Below are 19,258 nucleotides of genomic sequence, written 5' to 3'. Positions count from 1 at the left end.
AGAGCATCTGAAAGAGACTGGTTAGAGAGGTGGAGAAAGAATGTACCAGAAGTAGGGGTGGGTAGACGGCTCCGAGAGCCAGCATGGTGAGAGCCGAGAGACTACTGCCCAAGCCTGAGTGATGATTTAAAGAGGTGATATTTGTGGCGAGCGCTAGGAGGTATTAGGTGTTGTCACGAGCGCACAAACTGGCACGGGTGTGATGTGCCCAAGATGATAGAGTGAGGAGCTGGTCCTGTAAAGACCACTACTCAGGGCTGACCAACTCCAGATGTCTGACCCTTGCACCTGCCCTCCCATCCCGTCCCCTGCACCCCACCCCTCCCCATCCCCGGTGTCCTGCCTTAGCTCTTTGGGGACAGAGGATTTGTCTTGCTCATCTCTTCATCCCTAGTCCCATTCTTGGCTTGCCACACGCAGAGTGTTGTGCACTGAGGTACAGAGAAGGGTGCGATGGCTTACGAGCCCAGCCACTCTGCCCTGTGTGCTCAGGCAGTTCACCATCCCCCTGAATGCTCTCGTGCCCTCACAGGTCCCTCTCTATGACCAGTGGGAAGATGTGATGAAAGGGATGAAGGTAGAGGTACTCAACAGCGACGCCGTGCTCCCCAGCCGGGTGTACTGGATTGCCTCTGTCATCCAGGCCGCGGGTGGGTACTCCTCTGGGCAAGCAGGGCCTGGGTTTGAGAGGGACATGTCTGCACGGGTGGGTAGTATCACAGGCAGAAACTGGCTTCATAAAACAAACAAAAAAGCCCACCACTGGAGTTTCTGCCAGTCCCTTCTTGGGATCCTCCTGCCTTCCCTGGCTTTGAAGAAGCCACAAGGCATGACAAGTTTGGAAACTCCCCCTCTTAAGGTTTTTCCAGGAATGATCAGACTATGGAGAATTAATTCTTACTGCTATGCTATACTGTTTTCTGAGTACGTGGCATGGGTTTGTTTTGGCTGTGACTGTTGGGGACAACAGGGACCCCCTTGCCTGGAAGGATTTCTTAGGAGTCAACTTTAAGGTTGAGCATCCCGCCCTCCCTTACCAGTACCCTTTCCTTCTTTCAGGGTATCGGGTGCTGCTCCGGTATGAAGGCTTTGAAAATGACGCCAGCCATGACTTCTGGTGCAACCTGGGAACGGTGGATGTCCACCCCATTGGCTGGTGTGCCATCAACAGCAAGATCCTTGTGCCCCCTCGGAGTGAGTTGATGAGAGAGAGCAGTACTTGTCGTGGTCCCTGCAGAGCCCTTGGTAGAAGGGGCACCCTTTGTCTTAGGTTAGACCAGAACAGAACCCACTTGCCAGCCTGCTTCCTGTCCTCCCCAGTCTGGGAAGCCCTGTGGCGGATCCAGGTTGTACAGCAGGTTTTGTAATAGGTGATGGCTGGCCTGAGGAGGCAGAAAGAAGTTGCTCTGGCGCCCCCTGTTGGTGGGAGTATTGTTAGTCCGCGTAACCAGGATTCTGCTGTGTCTCCACAGCCATCCATGCCAAGTTCACCGACTGGAAGGGGTACCTCATGAAACGGTTGGTGGGCTCCAGGACGCTTCCTGTGGATTTCCATATCAAGGTCTGGCAGTGACCCCTTTGGGTCTCCTAACTGACCTCCTTCCTGCCCTTCTCCCATTTTCTCTGTCCGTGCAACTCACTGGAGTATTTTCTCAAAGACTTCCTTGCTTGACAGTCTTTAGCAGCTTCACATTTCTCCAGGAATGATGATGGTTGCTTTTGCCTTCCCAACCTAGAGTCAGCCTCCACCCCAACCCAGACTCTGATCCAGCCATGTTGGTCACGTTGCCTTGCCCTCTGTTTGCTACTCGCGATCCTTACCATTGCTCATAGCATTTTTCAGGAACATTCCTTCCATAAATTTTATTAAGTACTTGGCTACAAGGAACTGTGGGAGTACAGGCCCCGTATTCAGGACTCTCCAGTCTGGCAAAGGAAATGAAGTCAAGCCTGGGAGTTATTATAAAATAGCCTTGGTTCTGAACCAGAGGTGTGCCTCTGAATCATCTCTGTGGCTTCTAAGTTTTTTTTTTTTTTTTGTAAGATTTTATTTATTCATGATAGAGAGTGAGAGAGAGAGGCAAAGACACAGGCAGAGGGAGAAGCAGGCTCCATGTCCCCTCCCCTCTCATGCAGGGAGCCCGACGTGGTACTCGATCCCGGGGCTCCAGGATCACGCCCTGGGCCAAAGGCAGGCACTAAACCACTGAGCCACCCAGGGATCCCCTGTGGCTTCTAATTTTAACTTAAAAAAAAATCACTCACATGGTAAAAATTCAAAGGGAATACAAGGATGCGCAGTGAAGACTTCATTTCTCCCACCTCTATATGCCAGACCCTCCTTTGTGGGGCTTGCTCACATAGGGGCCTGGGCTGCATCTGAGGCCTCCAGCCCCCAATGTTCCCACGTTGCCTCGATAAGTGTCACAGCAGCCAGCAGGGGAGTGCAGAGCAGGTGCTGCCATGGCACAGGCGGGACCGGTTCTGTGGCCCGAAGAGGAGCAGCTGTCAAGGAAGGTTTCAAGGAGAAAATGGCATTTGAATTCTACCTTGATTGGGTAGGGTGTGGGTGGTCTGGAAGCCAAAGTGAAAAGTGAAGACGGAATAGATGCTGGGCCACATCTCGTCCAAGGCATCAGATGCCTCGTAAAGAGGTTGCCACTGTGAGTTTTAGCTGACAGAGAGTGGGCCTTTGACGAGGAATAGTTCCAGTACGTCAAGGGAGCCTTCCCTGGCTTTTCCCTAAAGTAGAAATGGTTTTTGCTTTATTTCAATTTGCTGGGTACTGTCCATTTGCTCTTTATTTCTCTATATTTTGCTAATTTATCTTTTCATACTTTGTTCAACAAAATTATAAGCTCTTTCACCTGTATTTTTTTTTTGAGATTTTATTTATTCATGAAAGACAGGCAGAGACACAGGCAGAAGGAGAAGCAAGATCCATGCAGGAAGCCCTATGTGGGACTCAGTCCCGGGACCGCAGGATCACATCCTGAGCCAAAGGCAGACGCTCAACCACTGAGCCACCCGGGTGTCCCCTCCCCTCTCATGATGCCTTGCACCGTGGACAGATTCAGCAGTTGAAAACGAGCATTTGCTCCTTCTCAGCTGGCACTTGTCTGAAGATGAGGCAGATTGTGGGTGGTACAGGCCACTAGCATTATCAAGATGGCCTCTCCTCTGTTTAAACTCCAATGAGAAAAAAAAAAAAAAACAAACTCCAATGAGCTTGATACTGGGGCACCTGGGTGGCTCAGTTGGTTAAGCATCCAACTCTTGATCTCAGGATTGTGAGTTCAGGCCCCATGTTGGGCTCCATGCTGGTCATGGGGCCTACTTAAAAAAAAAAAAATTTTTTTTTTTTTTTTTTTTTTTTTTTTTTTTTTTTATTCTGGGTAGCAGAACATGGTTCCATGTGAACCAGTCAGCAAGCACACGATGACTCACTGTCACATACCCAGTCCTGCAGTGGATACAAAAGCCAGCTGCCTCTGAGGGTTGGGTAGGAAGGATAAAAGAGGGTGAGTTTGTGAAGGCAGCTCTGATCCAAATCCAGTCCAGTTCCTTTGGTGCCTACAGTGTGATAAGTTCTGAGTAAAATGTTGTGAATGAATGGCCCAGCAGCCAAAGTCAGGTGTGTACTGTGTATCTATCAGGTGAGAAAAAACATTGCTCACTAACTCTGTGCCTAGTTCCATGCTTAGAACTGAGACTGTAGAAATGGATCCCCCCAGACCTGGCTCCTGCCCCTACAGAGCTCAGGGTGTGACTGAATAAACAGAGCACTAAAGTGGTGTTGGGCTCTGGGCTGCCCTGGGTGGGTGCAAAAGAAAGGAGTGTGTCAGGAAAGGCTAGGAGGGAGAGGTGGCCCTGAGGGACCCCAACCCAGACCTCACCCTGTGTCTCTCTCCTAAATGGGCCAGTCGATTGGTTTGGATTTGTATTCCAGGCCTTGAGCTGATGTCTGACAGGTCTGTGGTGTAGGACTCTGTCAGCTTTTCCTGGTGGCTGCTTTGTGACCTCGGAGATACTCCCCCTCCTGGTGGGCTTCGAAAGAGCGCCGCTCAGTCCCCGCTTCCCTAGGCTGGGGCTGGTTTTCCCTGGGCTGGAAAAGCCCTACAAAGTTCACTGTTCCCATTTCCCTATCCCAGGCAGGACAGGACTGAAGTCTTAGGGACCAGAAAGAGTCTCCTACCCCCTCATCTGTGGCCTGTCATCAGGGCTCTCTAAAACAGCTTGTGGGCATCTTGGTCACTGTCCTTTGCTGGGTCAAAGTGGGATAGCCTTTCAGAGCTACAGCCCAGTGGGGTCACAGCTGTAATTAGACATATGGAGGCAGATGGGGCCTCAGCTCTCTGGACATGAGCATAGTATGTGCCATCAGCGGGGAGGTGAAGGGGAGTGGGAAAGTGCACGAGGCTGAACACTGGGACCAGTTTCAAGGTCCAGCTCTGGCACCAATGAATCGGGGTGAGTGTGGGCAAGTCACTTGAGCCCTCTGGGGCACCTGTTCCTTAGTCTGAAATGGGTTTTATAATTTCCATTGTACTGACTGGCATTTGGGGGGCACACCTTCTAAGCTGTGTGCTGTCCCTCATCCTGAGGAATTGGGGGCCAAGGTCAGACCTGGTGGGACCTTCCTTGAGTCTATGTCTCATCGGCCTGCTTCCTGACTTAGTGCTGGGTGTGGTTCTGGGCATACCTTCCCTATTCTGTGGTTACAGTTAGGAGATGAAACAGGGAAGTGGGTGGAGGATCCCCAGGACCACAGTGGGCCTGTGCTCTGATCTTGCAGATGGTGGAGAGCATGAAGTACCCCTTTCGGCAAGGCATGCGGCTGGAGGTGGTGGACAAGTCCCAGGTGTCACGGACCCGCATGGCAGTGGTAGACACAGTAATCGGGGGTCGCCTTCGGCTCCTCTATGAGGACGGCGACAGTGATGACGACTTCTGGTGCCACATGTGGAGCCCCTTGATCCACCCAGTGGGCTGGTCACGGCGAGTTGGCCATGGCATCAAGCTGTCAGGTCCGTGGGCAGGGGCAGGAGCATCTGTGTACCCCACACCACCACCACGTGGTGGTGATAACCATCTCCACCATGCGCACGGTGGTACCGAGGCCCAAAGAGGTTGGGTGATTTGACCAGGTCACTGAGCTTATAAGGGTTTTAAACCTATTCGAAGCTGGAGGCTACACGATATGGGAAGTGTCTGGATCTTACGGATTCAGTAGTCCCTACAGAGAGCTCCTGACATATCCTGATCCTGGTCTAGGTGGGTAGTACAGGGTGCCGAGATACAGATTAGAGCACATGCAGGGCAGCCTCCACATTCTGGGGAAGGGAGGGAGGTGGCCCTGTGAGCAGACTGCAACTCCTTTCTCTCTCTTGCTCCCTCTGGCATCTCCCCAAAGAGAGGCGCAGTGACATGGCCCACCATCCCACCTTCCGGAAAATCTACTGTGATGCTGTTCCTTACCTGTTCAAGAAGGTGAGGCACAGCCTTGGGACCTTCTCATCTTAGCCATAGGCCCTTCTCGTCTTGGCCATAGGCCCATCCCAGGCCCCACAACCCCGGGGTGTTCCTTTCCCTTCCCGTTTCCTTCCCAGGCCTATGGCGGATGAGGCCTGCTCCCCCCACCCTCCATCTGGGCCACCCCAAGTTTCCCCAGCTGCCCCATTCCTTTAAGGTTCGAGCTGTCTACACGGAAGGTGGTTGGTTTGAAGAGGGGATGAAACTGGAAGCCATTGACCCTCTGAATCTGGGCAACATCTGCGTGGCAACCATCTGCAAGGTGAGCTTGGGGTAGTCCTGCAGCTTCGATGGTGGATGCTGAAGCCACTGAGGAGGTGCAGAACTCTGCAGTGCACATCCAGCCCACCTCCACTGTGGCTGCTCCGGGAGTACCGGACTTTTGAGTAGGGGTCTTATCTGCTCCTTGCTCAGAATCTGCCTTGGTGTCAGGTCCGCGGCACGTTGGGGAGGTGCTTGCCGAACACCTGGCCTGAGCCCGATCCTGTATCAAGTGTAGGCCCCGCCCTGTCAGCCTCCCTGGAGGCCTTTCCAGTGGCACACGTCCTCTCCTTTGAGTGCTGGCCTACCCAGGACCAATAGCCGTGCTGACTTTGCTGCAGCCAAAGGAGCGGTGACTACCCCGTGGCCCCCCTGGGGACATGCTGATGTGTGTATCCAGCGGGTCTTCTCCAGGCTGGGCCCATGAGCTCGCCTCTGAAAACACTGGGGAGCAAAAAAGGTGTAGTCCCTGTGGGAACAGCATTTGCTATCTAGTGAGGAAGGAAAAGGAACCTTAAGAGGATGGGTCCGGGGGTGCTGAGTGCTCAGCAGAAGCTCAGGGAAGGCTGAGATCTAGCTCGGGTTGGATCCATCCACCTTGTATCCCCACCATAGCCACCTTACCCTGGAATGGGGGTGCAGTTCATGATACCATGGTGTCTGCTCCCCCCCCCCCCAGGTTCTCCTAGATGGCTACCTGATGATCTGTGTGGATGGGGGGCCCTCCACAGATGGCTCAGACTGGTTCTGTTACCATGCCTCCTCCCATGCCATCTTCCCAGCCACCTTCTGCCAAAAGAATGACATTGAGCTCACACCCCCAAAAGGTAAGACTGTCCTCATGGTCAGAGAGGTCAGAGTGTGACCATAGGCCCAGGTTCCTGGCCAAGCCAGACCCTGGGGCTTGGGAGTCTCAGAGTGGTCTGGAGAGGGGTCAGAGCCCCCCAAGGCCAACACCACCAGCCCTGCCACTGGGCCCACTTGGCTCCACGGCTAGCATGTGTCTCGGTGAGCGGAGCTCCCATTTGTTCCTTTGGGCAGTGAACAACCTATACGACAGGACCATGGTCCTAGAGCAGGTACCAGCCTGGAGAGGAGGGAAGAAGGCTGCCAGGGGAGTCTCCAGACTGGGTCCTGACCCAGCAACAGGGGTCCATTTGGCACGTGCTCCTTTCCCCGCACATCTATGTTTTCTGCTCCCCAGGCTACGAGTCGCACACTTTCAGCTGGGACACCTACTTGGAGAAGACCAAATCGAAAGCAGCTCCATCGAGACTCTTTAACATGGTGAGGAGAGCGAGGAAGCACGGGGCCTGGGGCGGCCCTGCCCCCTGTCAGCGGCGTTCATTCCAACCCCCTTCTCCTTCCTTGAGTCTATACTGTGGATGCCAACCGCTTCAGGGGAGAAGTCCCAACCTCTGCCACGGGCATTCCGCCAAACGCTCAAGCCCGGTCCCTTTCCCAGAGAGGCTGGTGCTGGGGAACAGAGGGCAGTGGTCACTGTTAGGGGGCCCTTCCCCACAGGCACTCCCGGCCTACTCCCTCTCCCCGGTTTGGCCCCTGGGGCCAGGATCTGGCTGCCATGGTCACCATTTCTTCCCCCTCCCAGGACTGCCCCAACCACGGCTTCAAGGTGGGCATGAAGCTGGAGGCCGTGGACCTGATGGAGCCCCGGCTCATCTGCGTGGCCACGGTGAAGCGGGTGGTACACAGACTCCTCAGCATCCACTTTGATGGCTGGGACAGCGAGTATGACCAGTGGGTGGACTGTGAGTCTCCGGACATCTACCCCGTCGGCTGGTGTGAGCTCACCGGCTACCAGCTCCAGCCACCTGTGGCCGCAGGTCTGGGCTCTCACGGCCCCAGGGGACCCTCAACTTTCCTTTTCTTTTTCCTTCCTGTCAACTGCTCCCCCTGCCCCGTGCCTACCTCATTCTTTGGCATGAGAGCGATTGGTCTCCTGGACCACTGCTCACTAAAGAGTGGCCCTTGTGTCCCCTGTCCCGCTCCTGACTTGTCTGTCTCCCTCTCCCTCTGGCCTGCAGAGCGCCTTCCTTGATCTTGCCCACTCTGTCATATGCTCGTGCCCTTGTGCACCCAGGTAAACCCCCCAGGTCCCTCAGAGCAGCCCTAGTGACGAGGGTGGGATGAAGGGACAGTTGCTTCCAGTCCCTCCCCCATTCTCACTCAACTTTGGCTTTCCTTCTTGGGGTGTCCCGTGTGTAAGGGAGGCTGAGGGATGGGTAGGTGTCTTGGGATGTGCCTGTACTGTGTCCTCTCAGAACTCTCTTAACCTCTTCCCTCTGTCTTTCAACAACAGAGCCGACCACACCTCTGAAGGCTAAAGAGGCCACAAAGAAGAAAAAGAAACAGTTCGGGAAGAAAAGTAAGTGATGCTCTGAAGAAGCGGCCAGGGCTGGGGTGGGCCTTGGGATCAGCTGGGCCTATATCTCTGGGAGCAGAGGGGGAGTCGCCATTTGGGTAGCACCCTCCATGGTCTGGTCCCTCCATCTCCTCTCCTTTGCCCTTCTGCCTCATCAGGCCCATCAGCCTGTGTCTTAAGGGACTCAGGCACAGATAGGGAGTCTTGAATCTCCGGCAGGGGTCAGGATCCCGAGAAAAAAGCAAGAAACAGTATTTGTAAAGGAGAGAAGGGGGAGGGATCCCCAGCCCTTCTGCCCTGTGGTCAGAAGTCAACGTGACCCCATCGGCAGTGCACAACTGCCTTTTGAAAGTAAGATGGCGGGGGCAGCATCCTTCTCCCCAAGCCTGTCATCCTTCCCTGGGGACCCTCAGGAGTGGAAGCTTCAGGATCATTTCCTTAGGTGGGGCTCCGCTCTTAACAGATCCTGGGCCCTGTGCGGGCTCAGCTTGAGGGGGACAGCAGGTGGAGTGGGGCGGGAGGAGGTAAAGCTAGCCCTCGGAGCTGCCGGCCTGTGGCAGCAACATGCTCTCCATGATGTGGCGCCACCCAGAGAAGAGGTGGTCCGAAACAGGATGGGGAGGAAGCCGGTGCGGTCCCTGGGCAGGATCAGGGTCCGGTGAGGGTATGGAGCTGATCATGTGGGAAGACCTCGTGCCGTCTACACTAGCAGGGCTGGGAAAGTCACTTCACAGGTGAAGAAAGGACTGGAAGAGGGACGGAAGCTCAGCAAGCCTAACTGGGGGGCTTAACCTGCTACTGGAGAGAACCTCCCTGAGCGTCGGCACCCCAGCCCTGAGTGGCGGCATCAGAGCTCACGCTCTGCTCCCCCAGAGTGGCACCTGCCTTCTGCTCACCACTGGAGGACACCCAGCCATCGAGCCCCACATGGATACAGCCCTGTGCTGGGTTTCATTCTGTGTTTATTCAAAGGGAAAAGAATACCACCGACCAAGACCCGGCCCCTCAGACAGGGGTCCAAGAAGCCCCTGCTGGAGGATGACCTGCAGGCTGCAGAGAAGAGCTCATCGGATCCTGTTCCTGAAGAGAGTAAGAGCCTCCCGGGCGGGGTCAAGACAGGGCCGGCCTGCTCCAGTGCTCAGAGGCGGCCCACCTCCTTTCCCACCTGGGCACAGAAGAGGAGAGTCAAGTGTGAAGGGACTTTGCCGGGCACCAAGCAGTCCTCCTTGGACCACTGGGCCTGGAGAGCTTCCCAAACACCCGCCCCCAACTCTGAACGGAGCCGCGCATCTCCAGCCGGGCCCTCTCCATCTCTACTGCCTGCCCCGCGGGGGGAAGGTGCCACTCCCACCTCCCCACCACGTCCTGAGGGCCCCCATTTGTAGGGAGCCAGAGCCCCCTGCCCCTCCCAGGGTTTCACGCACACTCACTCTGTTCTCCCGCCCTCCCCACCTCCCTCCCTCTTTAGTCATTGCTGTGCGGGTGAAGGAAGAGCATCTAGACATGGCCACGCCCGACAAAGCCCCGAGTCCAGAGCTTCCCGTTCCCATCGAGAACATCAAACAGGAGACAGACGACTGAGCCTTCCCCACCAGCCCGGGGCTCCTCTGTTGCCACCACCCCTTCACCCTGCTTTAGTGTGGAGATGAGCCTTTTTTGCCCAAGTCCTGCCAGGTGCCGTGAGGGCCAGGCATCAAAGGACCTCTGCCCTCTGGCCAGGCCTCTGTGATTTGTCTGTGAGCGACTCCTCCTCCAGCTACACTTCCCAAAGCTCTTCTTACAGTACCCCCTCCACACCGTACCCCTCAACTGCCATGGGGTAGAGGGCTGCCCCCAGTCACACTGGAAGACAAGTTAGTGAAGCGTGTGTGTCCGCGAGCAAGTCCTACAATAAAGGCCTGGAGCAGCTCTCGAGGGGGAGGCAGTTGCAGGTTGGGTGGGGAGCGATGTGGTGGGGGCCTAAGAGCAGCCTTTCACCGCTGGGGTTGGCGCTCTCCTAGCACCCTAGGGAGGTCAGGGAGCCCCGCACAGGCACCCAGCTCTGGCAGGCAGCTAAAATGGCAGTGAGGAGGCAGGTTCTGGTGATGCAGGAGGTGGCCTTACTTAACCTGTTTTCTCTGTTGGCCTGAGTCCGGCCCCCATTTCCTAAAGGGAACAGTGGAATAGAGGTGGGGTCTGCCCCTGGCTGGGGGCTTGCAGGAACCTAGGGGGAAAGGGCACGCAGTCCCCCGTGTCACTTGGGGAGGCCTGGTGGTAGAGGGAGGCAGCAGGACAGGAGGGCGAGCCGGCCGTGCTGTGAGGGGACCCCAGCTGGAAGGGAGACCACAGCCAGCCTGTGCTTAACCTGCTCTGAGCCCAGCGTGGCAGGGGCCTGGCCTCTCACCCCCTTCTCCCTGTTAAGCAGGGTCTGAGGCAGTCCTGCCCCAGGGTCATGGGGCAGCAGAGTGGCCAACCCTGCCGGCTGAGGTGGCCCTAAGGGAGCCCCTGGAGGAAGGGAGAAGAGGGTGACAGGACACACCTCCTGGCTCCCTGGCCCTAACTGGCCACCCTCCTTTCTGAAATTACGTCCTAGAAGCTCACCTAGCATCTTCCCAAATTTCAGTTGCTTTTATTTTTCCAAGTTAGTTTCCTTGGAAACTACCCTCTCTCCGTCCTTCCAGTAACTTCCTGGAATGGAAGATGGAGGCAGGCTGACCTTTCTTTCCTGTCTGGGTGGAGACGTGCTGCCAGTTGGATCCCCATATTGTCCTTTAGGGGGTGCAGCTGTGCTGCTCTGGGTGTCTGGCCATGTTCTCTGGGCCTATCTGCCACTGCTTGTGCGTTTGCCCAGGACCCGGCTGTTTGGTGTTACCCAGAGACGGGGTGACCAGCCCACCGGAAGCTGGTCTCCCTCCAGTCACTCCTCCCAGAGAGAACTGGATCCTGGCTCCTTTGCTGAAGGCACTAGTGAGCCCCACACGGTATAGAAACCAGGCTCAGAGTGGTGTGTTAGTGCAGCCTGAATTCCCCAAAAAGTGATGAGGTTTGGGTCACAGTGAAGATCTAGGACAGGGGCCGCGCTCATCCTGCTGCTGCTCACACGTATACCCCAGGCCTGGGCGGTGGAGGCCAGTAGCCTCAGCCCCCAGTGTGCCACCGGCAGAAGCCACTGCATTGTGCCCAAACCCCTAGTGGTTCGGGGATCCAGTTCTGACCATGGAGCTTCTGGAAAAACTTGGGACTTTGTGGCATTGCAACCTTCTGTTCCTTCTCCCTGAATGAACAAATGATGCCGCCACAGGCCATGGTAAGGATGGCAGGGTCAGAGGACAGGCCAGCTGCCATCCCAGCCCTCCACGGGCTGCCCAGGACTTCCTGGAGTTCGTCAGGTTTTTGTTTCTTAGAGCTGAGTGTCTTCTGACCTGTCGCCCATAGGGTCAGTTATGAAGGCTGGGTTCACACGCAAGAACAATGAATAAATGTCCTCCGCTGAGCGCCCTGTCTCCATAGCAACCACATGCTGGGTTACCCTCATTTATGTTTCTGCTGTTGCCCCTGCAAGACCCGGAGGCTGAGCCTGTGCCTGGTCTGCCGCCGCAGCCTGGTGCTCAGCCCGGGTAAATGTGTGACCTGAAAATACAGAACTTGGGTGGCCAGGGCTAGAAGATCTACTTGATTCATCACAGATGGAACCGTGGGCCTCTGGGAGGTTTTCGGTCAGGGCACAGGATCCACTTTGGACTCACTTGCCCTCAGAGGGAACCCGAATGACCTCTTCCACTCCCCGTGCCCGCTGCTCAGTGACCTGCAGTGGCTCCCTGGTGCTGACTGAACCAAGCGCAAATGCACACCCCTCTCCTTACTGCCACCCAGGCTAGACGCTCCACTCCACTCCAGGGGTGGGGGAAGCAAGGGAACTGCCGTTTGTGAGGGCCTCGTGTGCCAGGCACTTGGGTAAACACAATCACACAGTTCATCACAGGAACCCTGAGGTCCGTGTTGACTTCATTTTATGGGGGAGAAAAAGGCTTATCAGAATTCAGTAATTTATTTGCTTAAATTCACAACTGTTAAATGACAGCAGTGGGATTAAACCCAGGGTGGTCTGCCCTGTTACCACCAGTAAGTACTCTTCCTCATTCATTCATTCGTTCATTCATTCTCCTTCCTGAAAGCATCTCCCACATGCCAGACACCACCCTGGAGGTCAGGGCCTCAAAAGAGTGATGCATGCGCGGTCCAGCCATGGCTTGAGCAAAGTGAGCATGCCCAGAATGGGGCCCGGGGCCCTGTGTGATCCTGGAGGTCACGGTCCTCTTTTTTTCTTTTCTTTTTTTTTTTTTTTTGTAGGCTCCATGCCCAACAGGGAGTTGAGATCGAGAGCCGCATGCTCTACCAACCCCAGGGCCCCTGTCTTTCAATTCCTTTGTATCCCTGGCAGGAAACTGCCACTTTCAACAAACATGAAAAACCCTTAATTCTAGGGCTAGCCACCATGCCACGGAGGGTTGGTTGGGGGTGGGGGAGGTCTTTTAACGGAAGCCCTGGCCTGCACCTGGACCCATCAGAGCGGCTGCCACTGGGCCAACAGCATCCACACGAGCTCCCTGGGGCTGCTACTGTGGGGAGACCACGGACGCTCTTCAGCCACACAAGCACCCACTGAGGTTAATGCCATTGTCGATGATGCTAACTCCAGATGTGACTTCTAAGGCACCAACTGCTCACCTTCAGCTTGGGGTCTTTTGGGGGGTTCCTCCCAGCCTGACAGGGAACACGTATGAATTGGATTCCCCCTCTCCCCTCAGAATGAGACCTTACTTAGAAATAGGGTCTTCACAGAGGTAATGACATCAGAACATGGTCATTAGGGTGGGCCCTAATCCAACAGGACTCCTGTCCTAGAGATTTGGACTGCCATCCAGCAGGAAGATGGGAAGGAAGTCAGCCAGGGGGTGCAGTTGTGCTGCCACAAGCCAGGAAACCTCTGGGGCCACTGGAAGCTGGCAGAGCCTCAGAAGGATCTCCCCTACAGCCTTCAGGGGGAGCATAGCCCTGGGGACGCCATGATCTCAAACTCCTGAGGACAGGAGACAAAGATGTCTGTTGTCCAAAGCCACCCAGCATGTGCTTCTTTACAGCGGCCCCTGGGAACTAACACGCCATCTGATGGTCCCCAGGCACCCCAATCTTCAGAATGCAGGTCCAGAGACAGGCTGAGCCCTCTCCTGGTCTCACCAGAACCCACTTTTCTGTGTTTTCCCACTCAGGACCGGCCTCTCCCTAGAGACCCTCCCTGTGCCCTCCCAACCCAGCAAGGGCGCCCAGATCCCGCTCACCCTTCACTGCGTGCTGCACAATGTTGCTACAGCCGAGGGCTCAAGTGTGTGAACATAAACCTCAGGCAGGTGACGCAACCACACGGGGCAGGGTTGATGGGCAGCAGGAGGCGGCGGCCACAGCGCCTGCACCTCTGCTCTTTGTCCCGGGGTGAGCCAGGCCCTTGAGGTCGGGAAGTGATGGAACCAACGATCGAGCAAATATGGTAACAGCGGTGCTGTTTTTAGGGACACGTTGGGTCCAGGTATTCTGTGGCTTAGCGGAAAGGCCACCGTCCCACAGGATGAGACGGTGTGGTCGTTTCCTTACAATCCGCTGGGCCCAGCCAGAGGTGGGGAAGTGAGGAGGGCGGACAGGCAGTAGGAATGGAAGCAACAGTCATTGCCCAGATTTAGAACCACATGAGTTAGGACCAAGAGAAGTCAGCCCTGCTGCCCCTGGTGCTCTGGAACCTGACCCACCACCGAGGCCTCCCCCACCTGCCCTGACGCCAACCTTGTCTGCTGTCCACCATCTGATCTTCATGGGGTCCTCCTGGCACTGGGTCCGGAAGCGGGCATCTGCTTGGCCTTCCTGGCAGCCCAGCCTGGGCACATTTCAAAGACCGCAGTCACAGCCTTCACCCTCTGGCCGTGGGCACTGGGAGGGGTGGCACAGGTGGCCCCCACACGCAGGTTCAGCCCAATGAGCCACCTGAGGAGAGGAGAGGATTCAGAGAACCCACTGTCCTGAGCCTTCCTGCCTGGAGTGAGCAAGGAGGTCTTCGGGAACTGGGGGGGCAGTGGAGCCTGGTGGGTGAGGGCAGACCCTGGGGGGAGCCCTGGCTCAGCCCCTCACCAATTAGGGGACCCTGAGTGAGTCACTTCAATCCTCTGATCCCTTCTCTGTAAAAAGGGTATAGTAATAGTAATAAATAGTTACAGAGGGCTTAGGGTGCTCCAGACCCTATTCAAATTTGGGTTGGCTAGCTGCCAGTGTGCCCCTCACAGAGAACCCCCATGAGGTGCTATACAGCCCCTCCCCTCCCCTTTACAGGTGAGGGAATGACACAGAGCAGTCAGGAGGCCCAAAGCTGGTCAATCACAGAGCAGGATCTGAGCCCAGCTCTGCTGGACTCCAGGGTTCTTGTTGAAATTAATTAAGCAATTAAATTACTTCTGATGAAATTAACAAAGTGCACACAAATATTAGGTTGCACCTCACTAGCCTGGGAGGACCGCATTCCCACTGCACAGGTGAGGGAATCCAGCCCCAAAGAAGTCCACCCCAAGTCCCATGCACTTTTGGCTCCCTGGGGAGTGGTCACTGGCTCTGGCAGGACCCTCCCCTCTGGAGGTGTTCAGCTGGCGCATGGGGGGCGGGGGCAGAGGCTCGATTGACAGCAGCTGCTGGACCCAGCTGGGGTGGGGGCGGTCCCATGAAAGTACCCACCTGTGCAGCGGGAGCAGCTGGCAATCACAGTGGAACGGATTGCCGCTGAGGTCGATGAGCTCCAGCTGGCTGAGATGGGGCAGGGCAGGCATGGCCCGCAGCTGGTTCTTCTGCAGGTGCAGGCTCTGGAGCCACGGCCCCAGGCCCGAAAACGCCCTGGAAGAAATCTGCAAGGAGACGCCAGGCCCGTCTCACTGGCTAGGCCTGGGAGGTACCCCGTGCTCCCCCGCAGGAGAGAGCCCAAGGTGGCCCAGGCAGGAAGGGCAGGGCTGGGACAGAAGCCCTGGTTGGTCTAACCCTGAAGTGCCTGCCCCTTGCATGTCACCTGGACGCGGGCCCTTGGTTCTGCTGTGCCTGAGCATGCCCCCCGCCCCTGCTCCAGAGTGACAAATCCCCTTGGTGGCTCCTGCTCTGCCCCCAAAGTGCACAAGCAGCCCATGGACACACTTCCTCCTCACCGCCCCCCCCCCACCCCGTGCTCCAGCAGGCCTCTCCGTGTGCCCCTGGCACCCGCCTGGTCGGTCAGCACACCTGAGCTCCCTGCTGGTAGGCATCATCTCTGGCTCATCCCAGGGTCACCACGCCCGGCCCCAGGCCTGATTGTGGGGGCAACGGTGCTCGTGGGGTGCGTGCTGCGTGGGGCCTCATGCTGCCTCCCCCATCCCTAACACTCCTGTGCCCACCTGCTCCAGGCCGCTGCTGTTGAGGAAGAGGTGCTGCAGTGACCCGCCCACAGGCCGGAAGGCCCCATCTGGCAGGGCTCTGAGCGGGTTCCCTGAGAGTTGCAGTTCCAGGAGGGTGGGCAGCCCCTCCAGGGCCATGGTGGGCACCCCCTGCAGCTGGTTCCTGTCCAGGTACAGCTTCTCCAGGTCCGGAGCAGGGCCTATGGCACCAGGGGAAACGTGAGAGATGCGGTTGGCGCTCAGGTAGAGCCAGCGTAAGGCCTGCGAGCCGGCCAGGTCCCCGGGTTCGAGGCGCTCCACGGCGTTGTGCTGCAGGTGCAGGGAGAAGAGGCCGGGCAGGGCGCGCAGGGCGGCCCCGGGCACCCGCTGGAAGCGGTTGCGCTCCAGGTACAGGTAGGCGAGGCGGGGCGCCCCCTCCAGGGCGGCGGCGCTGAGGCCTGTGAGCCGGTTGTCGGAGAGGTAGAGGTAGACGAGGCTGGCCAGCCCCGCCAGGGCGCCCGCCTCCAGCTCGGCGATGCCGCAGTGCTGCAGGTGCAGCGACACCAGGCCGCCCAGGCCTGGGAAGGCCGCCGGGGGCACCGAGGGGAAGCGGTTCCACCTCAGGTCCAGCAGCTGCGTGTGGCTGGGGAAGCCGCGGGGCACGGCCCGCAGGCCCCGGCTCTCGCAGCCGCTGTGCCGGGACTCGGAGGCGCACACGCAGCCCGGCGGGCAGGGCGCCGCCGCCCCGTCCTCCCCGCGCCCCGGGCCGCCTGGAGGGGTGCGGGCCCACGCAGCGGCCAGTTCCTCCTCCTCCTCGGCGCCGCCCGGGCAGCGCAGGTCCGAGGGCCGCAGGGCGTCCAGGGCCTCCCCGCCGAGGCGCCGCGGCCCCCTGCACGCGCCGTCCGAGCGCACCCGCGCCCGCGCCAGCCACTCGAGCAGCGGCCGGGCGCGGCAGCCGCACCACAGCGGGTTCCCGTGCAGCCGCAGCCGGCGCAGCTGCCCCAGGCCCTGCAGCGGCGGCACGGTGTCCAGCTGGTTCCCGCGGAGGTCCAGAGTGTGCAGGCGCGGGCAGCGGGCGAAGGCCCTTGCATCCAGGGCCTGCAGGGCGCCGTGCTCCAGCGTCAGCTCTCGGAGACCGGGCAGGGCCAGCCCGTCCTCCTCGCCCACGTAGGTGAACGGATTGTGGCCCAGCTCGAGCCGGGCCAGCGCCCGGGCCTGGGACAAGGCCGGTCCCGGCAGCGCCTGCAGCTCGTTGTGCTGGAGGCTGAGCCGGCGCAGGGCGGGCAGGCCAGCCAGGGCCTCGGGGTCCAGCACGCTGAGCGCGTTGTGGGACAGGCGCAGCCAGCGCACGCACGGCAGCCCCTGGAAGGTCATGGCCGGCAGGTAGACCAGCGCGTTGTGGGCCAGGTTCAGGGTGGTCAGCGCACCCAGGGCCCCGAACGTCCCCGGCCGCAGCTCCTCCAGCACGTTCCTCTCCAGCTCCAGCCGCTGCAGGGAGCCCAGCCCGTCCAGGGCCTCCTGGGGCAGCGAGCTCAGGCGGTTGGAGGCCAGGTTGAGGATCTGCAGGCGGCCCAGGCCCCGGAAGGCGCCCTCGGCCACCAGCTCCACCTGGCAGTGCCGCAGGTCCAGGTGTGTCAGGTAGGGCAGGTCCCGGAAGGCAGCTGGGGGGATGACCTTCAGCAGGTTGCCTTGGAGGTCCAGCCGCTGAGTCAGCTGAGCAGGGAGGGGGTGCCGAGCAGCAGTGAGGACTACACCTTTGCACGCGCCATTCCCCACCCCAACTTCTCCCCCTCACCTTTTCCTCATTCTCTTCATCCTGCTCCCCGACACCTCCTCCAGTAAGCCTTCCTCCCTCACCGCTTGGGCACCTTTCACTTTGAACTGTCGCTGCCTGTTTGCTTTCTCTCTTTCCCCCCTAGCTCTCGACCCCACGAGCAGAGACCGTATCTTATTCCAGTCTGTATCCCCTGATCTCTCTAGTTCTCTCTCACACGGTTTGTCATTAATTCAGTATTTATCTCATAGGTCACTGACTTGTTCCAATCGCATAGAATATTAAACAGGACTGTTATGCCATTTGACAGATGTGAAGACTGAGGCTCGGAGAGGAAAAGTGACTTGCCACAGTCCCCCAGCCAGGCAGTGGCTGTCCTCCCTGCCCCCCTTACCCTGCTGACCTCGGGGACGGCGTCTGGCACCTCCGTGAGGTTCTGGTGCCGACAGGCAACATGCCGCCTGGGATTGTCACAAACGCATGTTGGTGGGCAGCGTTGGGCAGCTGCAGGCCAGGCTGGGCCCAGGGGCAGCAGCAGAGGAAGCAGCAGCACCAAGGAGATGCTCTGGGGCCTGGGAGAGGGAGAAGCGGTCAAGCCCGGCTCCTGTTTCCTGGGCCCCTGAGATGTTTCCTCCTTTGGCCCCAGAGACACTGTCATTGCCCTGAGCCTCAGGACGCCCCGTGCAGTGAAGGCTCTATTGTGAGCCTTGTTTAACACTGGGGGAAACTGAGGCTCAGGCGACCTGGCGAGCCCCTTCAACAGCCTGCCCGGGGGCTCCGGAGGCCTTGCTGAGTGCAGGGATGACCCGAGGGCGCAGAGCGCATGCCCAGGCTGCGGTTTGGCTCCTGGGCCCCGGGGGAGGCGACACAGCAGCCAATCCTCAGACCACGTGGTGCCGTTTCCACGGTGGCAGGGAGCACAGTGGCACCCGCTGTGAGAAGACAGCCTGCAGCCAGTGGGGACCCAGGCCGGGCCGAGTGTGGAAGGCCAGGTTTGGGGGGGCCAGGAATTGTGGGGCCCGAGAGGCTCGGAGCCCCGCTGGCAAGTGAGCCGGGGGCCTAGGCCTCTGTTCCCCTTCTGGCCATCCTACACCATCCTGCGGGGCCGGACGGGCCGGAGAGCGAGGGGGGCGCAGCCCGACCCCGGCCACCGTCTACCCCCTGCCTCCCAGCACCCCTTCCCCGGTGGACCCCTTCACCTCGCAGCCGCCGCCTGTTGCTCTCAGGGGCTACTGCCCCCCCCCCCGCGCTCCCGGCTCCCCCACCCTCGGCTCCCCACCACCAGCTGAGCCCACTTTCCAGAAATAGACGGGCTACCGACACCTCCAGCGTGTCCCCGCTGCCTCGGGTGGAAAGTCGGGGCCCCTGACCCCACCTGGGGTGTGCTCACTCTCCCAGGGTCACCCTGGCTCCCCACCAACCACACGGACGACAGAGCTTCCTCCCGCTGGCGGCACCGGCAGCTCCTGCCGCAGCTCGGGCCGCTGCTCGGGCTCCTTCCCTGTCCCCCTCCCTCAGTCTCCTCACTGGTCGCCGTCCCCGGTCCCCTCAAGGCCCCCTCGAAGGCGGGGCTGCCGGCACTGCCAGAGCCCGTGGTGGGGCCGTGGGGACGGGTCCCTCGGGGACAGGGACGGTGTCGCGCTCAGAGGCCTGCTGGGCTCTCGGACCAGCCCCAAAGGGCGCGCCCCCAGCGGCTGCTGGAGCAGCGGGCTGCCTGCCCCACCTTCCTCGGAACCCACCTGGGGGACCCCCTCGGAGAGTCCGCCCCTACAGACCCCCTCAGAGGCCCGGAGAGCGGCGGGGGGCTCGCCCCGGCCCCCACACTCACCCCTCCATGCCGCCGCCTCGCTCAGCCCGCCGCGGGAGCCCCCCCTCTGGGCCTGCAAGCCCGCAGCG

General features: G+C 58.9%; 2 protein-coding genes across 3 annotated transcripts in view; one reads left to right on the top strand and one right to left on the bottom strand.

The window, feature by feature from the left end:
• L3MBTL2 (L3MBTL histone methyl-lysine binding protein 2) overlaps positions 1-11,671 on the top strand; it is a 21,278-nt gene extending 9,607 nt beyond the window's left edge. The window contains exons 6-17 of one of the 2 annotated variants that reach the window (XM_055328720.1): positions 533-650; positions 1,060-1,194; positions 1,473-1,561; positions 4,796-5,027; positions 5,414-5,490; positions 5,690-5,794; positions 6,473-6,620; positions 6,998-7,080; positions 7,403-7,637; positions 8,114-8,179; positions 9,149-9,265; positions 9,645-11,671. In XM_055328720.1, coding sequence (XP_055184695.1) covers positions 533-650; positions 1,060-1,194; positions 1,473-1,561; positions 4,796-5,027; positions 5,414-5,490; positions 5,690-5,794; positions 6,473-6,620; positions 6,998-7,080; positions 7,403-7,637; positions 8,114-8,179; positions 9,149-9,265; positions 9,645-9,757 — 1,518 coding nt within the window. In that variant the 3' untranslated portion in view covers positions 9,758-11,671. The other variant, XM_055328719.1, reaches the window with a different exon arrangement.
• CHADL (chondroadherin like) lies at positions 9,210-19,258 on the bottom strand. The gene is made up of 6 exons (XM_055328721.1): positions 19,191-19,258; positions 17,766-17,934; positions 15,610-17,301; positions 14,927-15,093; positions 13,991-14,188; positions 9,210-9,341 (listed from the first exon to the last, which is right to left on the bottom strand). Exons 1-5 carry the CDS (start codon positions 19,196-19,198, stop codon positions 14,017-14,019), a joined length of 2,208 nt encoding a protein of 735 aa, XP_055184696.1. The 5' UTR covers positions 19,199-19,258; the 3' UTR covers positions 9,210-9,341; positions 13,991-14,016.

This window comes from Nyctereutes procyonoides, unplaced genomic scaffold (genome assembly GCF_905146905.1).
Source record: "Nyctereutes procyonoides isolate TBG_1078 unplaced genomic scaffold, NYPRO_anot_genome, whole genome shotgun sequence".
NCBI classification, from domain to species: domain Eukaryota; kingdom Metazoa; phylum Chordata; class Mammalia; order Carnivora; family Canidae; genus Nyctereutes; species Nyctereutes procyonoides.
The sequence above is the reverse complement of the archived record's forward strand: the minus strand, read 5'-3'. Positions and strand labels throughout refer to the sequence as shown.